This window comes from Harmonia axyridis, chromosome 4 (assembly GCF_914767665.1).
Source record: "Harmonia axyridis chromosome 4, icHarAxyr1.1, whole genome shotgun sequence".
Lineage (NCBI taxonomy): Eukaryota > Metazoa > Arthropoda > Insecta > Coleoptera > Coccinellidae > Harmonia > Harmonia axyridis.
In genome coordinates, this window is record NC_059504.1 from 34,142,003 (window position 1) to 34,152,373 (window position 10,371).

The following is a 10,371-nucleotide window of genomic DNA, read 5'->3' on the forward strand; positions in this document are numbered from 1 at the left end:
TTTTTGAATGTTCTCTTCCGAGGTCAGCACCTTGTCGTGGTGGGAGGGCTTGTAGTAAATGCCTGCTGTAAAGTAGACAGTGAAACTAAGACTGACCAAAAATGTGGCGTGGCTAATCCGAGCCTGCTACATCCCTCCAAGCGACTGGTTCAAGCAGAACGAGCAACATGAGAAGAGAAGTAGAACAGCAGGGTCCACCAGAGAGACGCAGAACCGACCAGACAGAGGCCATAAAGGTAGTTGAAAATCATAGACAGGTCTAGCAGAAGAAGACACAAGAGGCCGAGAAGGAAGCAAGAAGATGCCAACATTTGCCAACGATACGCAGCTGTACAATTATCCTCTAACATGTGCTGATGTTCTCAAACATGACCTCAATACTATAAACAACTGGTGTAAAAAATGGATATTGCCTCTTAATGTAGAAAAATGCTGTGTACTGCATGTGGGCAAAAAAAAATCGCAAAATCGAATACTTCATATATGTAATAGAGCTAAACAACTATGCTACTCGTTATATCGTTCTTTTCAAGGTTGCAGCTTAAAGACGTGTAAGCTTCTGTATTTATCTTATGTCCGCCCGATACTTGAGTTTGCCGGCCCAGCTTGGTGGCCTTCCCTGAAGGGTGATATGGATGCATTGGAGGCTATTCAACGCACTTGTACTCGGCTCCCATATGGTCTCAATCGCCTAGACTATAATACACGACTCCAACTCTTGAATATCTCCAGGTTTGAGCGGCGACGTGAGAGAGGTGATCTCATTGTTACCTATAGAGCAGTCCACGGATGTGCTGATGCCGATCTGCAGTTGATGTTCAAGAGAAACCAAAATCATTTGCGAGGCCAGCCTTAAAAGCTTGGCAAAGAAAAATTCAAGACTACTGTTCGACAGAACTTTTTATCAAACAGAATATTTGAGATCTGGAACCGATTGCCATCTGACATAGTGACTGCACCATCAGTTAATATCTTTAAGAATCGCTATAATGAGTGTGTCTCAACTCTTCGATTTAGTTTTTCTTGTAATTACTTCCATATATTGTATTGAGTTTATAGGTTTATTACCTCAACTCTTATTGTATCTAATAATAATAAGAAAAATAACAATTTGGATGTGAGTACATGGTAGAATAGGGGTTACTTATGTTTCGCGGGCGCCAGTTTAGGACCTTAAGTGTAATTCTCGGTACACTATTTGAGGAGTAATTATGACTTTAACGGCCTCGAATTTTAGGAAACGAGAATAATGAAAAAGTATGTTAGTACTCTGCTCAGCCCCACTGCTCACAGATAAAACTACTAAACTCCCTCTAAAAACCCCTATCCTTATAACTTCCCTGCACAAACTGAGGCTGATCCTATGCTGCGAGGACTTAGGGTTTGCGTAAGTTGTGCAAGTTCGCAAAGGTCGCAAGCCCAGGGTCAAGAGGCATCTCCTCGTGGAAGATTAAGTTCGAAGGAAGGAGGCTTGCCGAACAAGTTCCTGCGGGGAACTACCTCAGGCTTGAGTTCCGTAATCAGAGCTATTAGAGAAACCACGGAATGAGGGAGATCACGCTTTTTATGCTACCTGTTGAATGACCACATTCAACGAATTGCTTCTGCCCTATCCCATACTCCTTAGGGCAGGACACCGTGAAACAAGTAGGTCATTACGCCGTAGAGTACCGAACCCTTGGTGAGTCGGCCGCACTGAGGCTGAATGCTTAAGAGGAAGGTTGACGTCCTTGGAACCTTTCTCTACGGGTTCGGCGGAGGTGTAATGGAGGTTTTTAGTGAGTATGCCCTTCAGGAGAGCCTCACACTATCCAGCAGTTGCTGATAGGTGTTTTACACCTATTTGTTGGGTGTCCATGAGGTGGACTTCGCTCTACTAAAAAAAAAGGAAAAAAAGGTTTTTGGATGTTAGACTTGTCATTTCGTAGATAAATTTCAAAAAGAATTTTGATCTCATGGTGAATTTTAATGGGACAGTACAAAAAAGAGGAATGCAATCCTTAATATTATAACTTCCTATACGTAAATATATCCATAAGCCATGATACATATGACGAGTATCAATTACCTACTATTCAGATTCAGATAATTCCCTACCTATGAATAGTGCTTACTTGCATTTCAAAAGAAATGAAGATAAAGATGTTCTGAAAATTTCTTATAATAATGAACTAACATAAGTAAAACCTACCCTGAAATCCAAGAAACATCCTGCTTTGAGAAAGCTATTATATTAGTAAATGGGTAAGATCATGGAAATCATCAATCATGAATATTTTTCATTTAAATTTCATTAGACCGACGAAACGGCTCGTTTTATAATTGCTCAACTCTTTCCTCTCACTCATGCGAGTAAAACCGATATGATGGTTTTCCGGAAAATGGAAGACAAACAATTTTACATTACATTTCAATTAACAGTAATAATGTAAATTTGTGCTATTATTATAGTATAGTAGTATATGGCATTTTCATCTGAGTTGATTTATTCAGAAATAACTCTGAATCTTATCCAGGCCAAGCAAAAGAAAACCCTTTGATAGTTTTGTTGAAGCAAATTGTAAATTAGTTTTGGTGATAATCAAGTTCTATGAAGGAGAAGTACAGAGATACAAGAAAATGTTGTAAGGAAGCAATATATGAAAGTTAAAAAGCAACAAAAATATGAGTTATTCGAATTAGAAAAGAAAAGAAATGAAGATAAAATGGAATATAAAAAGAAGATGATAGAAGATGAAATCAAATATAAAAATAATTCAAGAAGCTTCTTTAATGTTTCTGCAATCATAAATGAGTGCGCTATATCTCACGCTAAATATTTATATCGATTAATATAATTGATTTTAAAAGTTCTGCATTGCGGGAAATCCTAATTTATTAAAAAATCTAAATTATTTTTTTTTGGAATGGAATTGAAAGAACGAGACGAATTTTTTAATGAAGAATAAATATTGAATATATGCATGATATAATTTTCCGAACAAACATTTATTTTTTTATGAATTTTTATATAAAAATGTTATACAAAAACTTTGTCGAAGGGTGAAAATGCGGTTCTTCTAATTTTTTATTTTCAATTTAGAATTTTTGAATGTGGTAAATAAGAGAATCGTTAGATATTGCTCAACTCCTACTGAAAAGTGGTGGATTCTCAAAAACGCTGAGGAGAAACTTTAGCACATCACAGGAATGTCACGTGATATGAATCCCTCTAAAGTAAAATAAAAGGAAAAAAAGTGGAGTTAAAAATTATTCGTGTTTTTATTTTCATCCATTTCCTAATATTATAGTGTTAAAGAATTCTTATTTCACTAGATGCTGCTTGGGAGAAACAGTCCACTCTTTTGGGCATCCTATAGGCTATTCTACTTTTGCCGCCTCTGAATTTTGATCAGTTTATAATCATTTCAATTACATTTTCTATAAATGATATTTTTACTTAGTGATTTGTGCTACATCATACTCGTTGCATCATTTTTTCCCGGATGGTTAGTATAATTGGGAACTAAGGTTAGGCCCTTGAGCGAAGAAAAATTATTTCGCACGAAGCATATCTGAATCATATACCAGACAGATCTAACAACCAATCAATTCTTGTCATTTTGTGTCATATGAAACAAGGTCACCCAATGATGTCACCACTACACTGATAATTGCCTTCAGTGCAATTATCAATCACCATAACAACACGATTGAGTTTGACAACTTCATTCCAAATAAATTTCAAAACGTCACGTTCTGGCAATGCGTATATTCAAAGTATAACGAAGAGAAATTCACTTTTCACGAAGACTTTTGAAGCGACAAGTTGGAGTTGATTAAAAAAAGTTAAAAATAATGTATTTTTTGTTTGTTTTTAATTATTGTTGGTATTGTTGGTAAAACTACTCTTATGCATTAATCTTCAAATTAATTCAAATGAGATAGAATTACTTCAAACATTTATTGTACCCACCTACTATATTTAAAATAAATATTGTACCCATTCAGGGCATATCTACTAAATTAATTATTTTTCAACTAGTTTGACAAACAGTTAGAAATTTCCAAACCTGTAACCATTTTCCAGTTTATTTGACTTGAATTATTTTTCAGAAAGATTGACTTGAGTTTAACCTAATTTCAAGTCTAACTAACGTCAATCTCAAACATTCAACTTGTGCAACTCTACTCAACGGTTCCTAAATAAGAACCCAACATCCTCCTGGATATTCCCCATTCCATTATATCATCGTTACGGATATCCCTGAACTACTTCCGTTCCTCCAATTCCGCAATTACGGCAAGAGGAGAGTTAATCCGGTTTTGAGAACTATTTGAATTGCGGTCCACTTATTTTCTTCGATTCCGTTGTTTCTACCCGTCTCTATACTCCTTTTATCCGTTCGCAAGTCGGCTGATACACACGCTTATATAGTGCGGGTTTTGATCGTTTTATTTCTGAATTTATTTAAGCGGGAGATCTCCAGGGAAATTTATGCATGTTGCGGTTTTGTCATCTTCCACTTCGTAGTGAATAAGAAATTCCGGCGATCTGGAATATGGAAATGTCGAAATGGAACGTGTTGTTACAAGCGTCCGACCCGCTTTCATTTATTGATGTCTAGCTTGAACATTAAATGGGAATGAACGCTTCTTTTTGTCTATGCCGATGCGAATTCAATTTCCACATGGAGAATATATCAGACTGTGTTTCGCGTTGTCTTCATGAATAACCGATGCTATTGAAATACTGAAAGTCGGTAATTTCGGTGATATAATATAAAAATTCATCTCAAAATAGGAAAACAGCTGAATCCTGTGGAGCAGGGGTTCCCAACCTTTTCTTGGTCAGGGACCATTTTTATATTATTCTTGTTAGCAGGGACCACTATCAAGGGCGGATTTACGGGGGGGTAATGGGGGTGATTACCCCCCCCCCTCCATGAATATCGAAACCCTTAAAAAAAGTTACCCAACGTGGTGCACATAATATATTTTATGCAATAATTTCAAATTGGTAATTTCCCAAATATTGCAAATTATGGGTTTTGAACCGTTACTACCCCCCCATGAAAAAAGCTATATCCGCCCTTGACCACTATGTTGGTGTAATAAAAAAAACTGTAATAATCAAACTGAACCTTTAATTGAGAGAATAATTAATTTATTAGAAAAAATATTTTTAGTATAAATTTCTGTAATTTTGTATAAATATTAATGTGATTTCTGAGCTTGTATCTTCTTCACGAGTTCAGCTATCTTAGGACTAATATTGTTACTCAGAGCTACACGCAAATCATCAGTCACTTTCAAACGATTCCTTGCATTGTTCACACAAATACGTCGTTGAAAAAACCATAAAATAGCGCAAGGCGATTTCTCGAAGTTTGGTATAAGAAATAGCTTTTTTACACCAAAACAACTCGAGTGAATTTGATGCAAAAGCATCCTTGCAGTTTCTATCATTTTGGAATGAGTTCTTCCTGAATTTCTTCCGCTACTTCTCCAGCGTCAGTGCTAAAAGGGTTACGGATCAGTTTTTGATCAACTTCAGCTTCTGTGGTATATTCTGGGAAGTAACGATTGAATTCATCAATCAGCATTTGTAAATGTGTTGATGTTTTTCTTTAAATTTGCCCTTCTATCATCATATTTTGTGTCTTCCACAAGTGCTTTCAATGTCGCAAATGCAGAATAATTATTGTCTTCAATTTTACGCATCCACATCTGAAGTTTGCAAATAAAACCTAGAAGTTTATCTTCAAAAATGTATATATTGGCGACGTTTTCTAATTCTCCATTTCCCGAACCTTGCAGTTGCATATTCAATTTATTTAAATGTGTAAAAATATCCACAAGATACGCCAAATTCATCTGACATGCCGCATCACACAGTTTTAACAAATCATTAATTTTTTTGTCAACCAAAAAAATCTCAACCTCTGCTCTTAATTCATATAATCTTCCCAACATATTACCTTTTGATAGCCATCGAACTTCTGTGTGAAAAAGAAGTGCCTCATGGCCAGAGTCCATTTTAGTACATAATTTTTTGAAGAGGCGTGTATTTAAGGCACTGCTTTTTATAACATTGACAACTTTTATGGCCATTTGCAGTGTATCATTGAGGCACACAGGAAGAGTTTTAGAAGCTAATACCTGGCGATGTATGATACAGTGTGTTGTTATTATCTTCGGATTCTTCTTTTTTATTAATGTTGCCAGCCCAGAACGTGATCCCAACATTGCCGGAGTACCATCAGTACAGAGGCCAACGAGTTTATCCCATATAAGATTATGCTTCTCAAAATATTCTGATATTGAGTTCATGACGTCGATACCTTTTGATGTAGTTTCCAGTTCCCGTGAAATCAATAATTTTTCTTTAATTATGTTGTCGTCGTCCAAAACTCGAACAAATATAAGAAGTTGACAACAATTCGAAATGTCGGTCGATTCATCACACTGCAAGGCGAAAAATGGCGAAATTTTTATTCTTGAAACAAGTTGCTCCTCTATATCATTTGACATAAGTTCAATTCGAGCTTTGGCAGTATTATTGGACAGAGGTATATCTTGTATTTTTTTCCTGGCTTCTAATCCAAAAACTTCTTCGACGGCTTTGATCAAACACGGTTTTACGAGTGTTTCTCCAACAGTGTGGGGTTTTTTAGATTGGGCAATTAACTTAGAAATCTGAAACGATACTACTAATGATTTTTCTGATGTTGCAAATCTCGTACCGCTCGATCCGAGTTTCATTTTCTTCAGGTTCTCTAGTTTTCTTTCAGAGAATTCTAGCGGACGGTCAGACAAACTTGGATGCACTGTTTCTAAGTGACGTTTCAATTTTGCTGGTTTCAACGCTTCATTCGAGAGAACGGTTGCGCATATGACGCACTGTGATTTTATTTCTCCATTACTTTCTATCGAAGTAAATCCAAATTTCATATAACTATTGTCATACTTCCTCTTAGGCGCCATGTTCTGAAAATAAGGTGCAAAAAATCAAACCGAATATAAACCAAAAAAATGAAAGCGTCTATTGAAATAGAAACATTGATTGAGAAGGCCCGAAAATGATCATTTTTAATAGTACCAAACAGAAAATGTCCATAACAGAAAAATATTCACTTACCTTTATTATTCACGAACAAATTCAAGTAATAAACTCAAGAATAGCGGTCTGTAATGAATTATTGACTCACACAACACTCTTATATTCACTTCTATAATTTATCTGTCACATTCCATTCACGCTAAGCAGGGGAATCCCAGGTTAGTTTATTTTATAGAATAGAATGACTTTTGACTGAGCCGGTAAAACAGAAAATCTGTACTGACTGTTATATTCATTCTATTCACGAACGCAAGTGGTATTCGTTATTGGTGTTCAATGGAATTAGATGGCGTGGCGGATATTGAATGAAAAACTCTGAACCATTCGCGGACCATATTTTAGCTTCTGCGGACCACTGGTTGGGAACCAGAGCTGTGGAGTAATCGAGGGAGTAATCATCATCCTGTCAACTTACATGAAGTTCTGTTTAGCGGACCTATTATGAGATCTATTGATTTGGAGTAGAAAAATGTGGCTGCATGTATACAGGATGATTTCAAATTCGACGTGAACCTTGGAGGTGTTGGATTTTTTCTACGTTGACCAAGTTTGATTTAAATTTTGGATTATTTTCATCCGAAAAGGATGATACGTATTATGGAAACAAAAAACTAAACTATGCTGTATTAAATGTTGAATAAGAATCAGTATGATTTGAAAGATGGTATATGAAGAAAAGATCAATGAATTTCTAATATAAATCTGCCTGCAACTTTTGAATTCCACAATTCATATATGACAAAATTAATTGAAAAACTTGTCATATTGCTTCTTTTTCTCCTAGAAAAGTTTTCGTTAGAATGCAGATACTAGTGTTGTTTCAGCAGATTTTGATTTAAAAAGGGAAAGCAGCAAAGAAAGGAAAGTAATTAATTAAATATTTTTTATTGCAATTAAACTCAAAATTTCAGTAAAAAATGTCTTCATAAATTATGTGTGAAATGACTTCCTTTACTGTGTGCAAGCACATACCCTCTTTCTTATTTCTTTAGTTGTTACTTTCCACCTGAAATTTTCTCTCAATATTCTCGCTGCTTCGTCTATTCTAACGGTGTTAGATCCCGACTTCTCACTGAGCACGAAAATAATCCAAAATTTAAATCAAACTTGGTCAACGTAAAAAAAAGCACTCACCCTCTTTCTTATTTCTTTAGTTGTTACTTTCCGCCTGAAATTTTCTCTCAATCTTCTCGCTGCTTCGTCTATTCTAACGGTGCTAGATCCGGACTTCTCACTGAGCACGAAAATAATACAACATTCAAATCAAACTTGGTCAACGTAGAAAAAATTGACGAAAAACGAAGTAAGGTGAGAAATCTTTTGATAATCACAAGAACTCAAATATCTCGTAAACTGTTAATTTTTGTTATCACTAAATAGCAATTGAGTCCTACTAATAATCACAAGAACTCAAATATCTCGTAAACTGTAGATCACTGTTATCACTAAATATGGCTCAAACGAGAGCAATTGAGTCCTACTAATACGTCCTTCAATGTTCACGTCTAATTTTCAAACACCCTGTATATACATTAATTCAATTTTTGACTAGACACTCTCAAATTATCACCAACAGACGATCTTGATGAAATTTCAGGATAATGTATTGTTCAGGGTGTGCAACTTCATTTTTGAGCAATATTCTCAAAAGAATAGGGCTCAGAAATGACCACTATTGAGTGTGGTCAGTTATGTATAACCTTTGAAGTTAAGATTTCTGATCATATCAGAGTCAGACCACTATTAAGTTTGGTTAGTTATGTATAACTTTTGAAGTTACGATTTGTGGTCATATTAGGGTATTTTTGAGTGCTCAAATCGGAAAAAGCGAAGAACTCAAAAAAATTCAAAATAGCGGAAAACGTGCAACGTTCAAAATTTTTCTTCTCGGTTGCCAAATTGAATTTAATTTTCGGAACTTCTAAGAATTCAGTTGAAAAAATTCTTTCATAAATCAAACACAAATATTTTTCACACGTCTAGGTACAGCGAAAAAACTAATTCACCCAAAATTGTTGAAATGTTTCACGATTGTTCTTTTTTTATACCTAACAGGAATATGAAAACACAATCGAAGAGTGCTTCATACTCCAAGTATGAAACGATTCCTTCATTACAGCCATTAATATCCTTGGGTTAGTTCAAATTTGAATCTCACAGATAATACCTCAAGGTCGAGAGTTCACTTCCTTGAAATTACAGTGAAATTTTTTTTATGAATTTCTATTAGCAATTTTTCGACAATCCAATTTCAAAATTATAGCCCTCATAACCCAACCAGTTGTTCTTTCAGTCATGTTAGAGGACCGAAGGAACCGTTTCCTGAAGAATGCATAGTAGAAATTGACCGAGTTAAACGAAATTCTCAACAGTCTTCCATCCCTTTCCATCGGCATATGAGGTTCCTTCAACATTTGTCACAATCATGTAATTGGTCTTCACTTCAGTGGCTCCTCTCGCCCAAAAACTCGATTTTTCAACACCGTATGCAGAAGGAAGAGCTTCCACCTAAAGAAAAGAAGAATACGATAATTGGCGTTTTCAGACCATGAATTAAGTTAGGAAAATTTTGTTGAATTTGTTCCGAATCTGAAGACTGCGAACAGTAACGAAACGAATATAAAATGAATAATGCCTTTCCATCAAGTTAGCAAATGGATGCATAATTGAATGGAGGTTTTTAGCCGGGAGGCCACGATACAATTTCGAGGATAATGAGTTAGAAAGTATATTAGTCGGTAAAGAGGAGAACCGAAGAAGCACTTAAACTCGTGTACCAACCACTCGCCTTACATATTAGATTAGTGTGCGTTTGCGTCGAAATGGATGAAGCATAAAACGACCCCATGAAAACTTTGGGATTAATCGTGCAGCATCATTCGAATTCAAGTTTCGTGATGAGAAAACGAAACGGGGAAAAATCAACACTGCGCCATTGTCGTCGACAGAGTCTCTTTCTGTGCGACTTCATGACGGGTGTGTCTTCCTCTTGACTCTATTCTAGACCGTTTTGATTGATGTTGCCAAGGCATTAGGATTATTTTTTATAATTTTGACTTATAAGGAGACACTTTTCAGAACTTATCGACGTTTTGGAAAGTTTTACTTCACGCAACTGGTTACGAAAAGTGAAATAATAATAATAGAATCTTCATTTGCCAATTTTAGGGGCGAAGTCTAGCCAAGGCTACTCCACTCAAACCCCAACAAAATACAAATGAATAAAAAACAAAAATAGAAATCAAGAAAAGGAAATACAATCCCAAAAT

General features: G+C 35.6%; 1 protein-coding gene across 1 annotated transcript; it reads right to left on the bottom strand.

Moving 5' to 3' along the window:
• Positions 1 to 5,314: 5,314 nt before the first annotated feature.
• On the bottom strand, positions 5,315 to 7,464 carry LOC123677965 (zinc finger BED domain-containing protein 5-like). The gene is made up of 2 exons (XM_045614723.1): positions 7,121 to 7,464; positions 5,315 to 6,969 (listed from the first exon to the last, which is right to left on the bottom strand). Exon 2 carries the CDS (start codon positions 6,964 to 6,966, stop codon positions 5,575 to 5,577), a length of 1,392 nt encoding a protein of 463 aa, XP_045470679.1. The 5' UTR covers positions 6,967 to 6,969; positions 7,121 to 7,464; the 3' UTR covers positions 5,315 to 5,574.
• Positions 7,465 to 10,371: the final 2,907 nt, after the last annotated feature.

What these genes read in the sequence shown, in the direction of transcription:
- LOC123677965 (XM_045614723.1), bottom strand. Translation starts at nt 6,966, where the DNA reads ATGGCGCCTAAGAGGAAGTATGACAATAGTTATATGAAATTTGGATTT.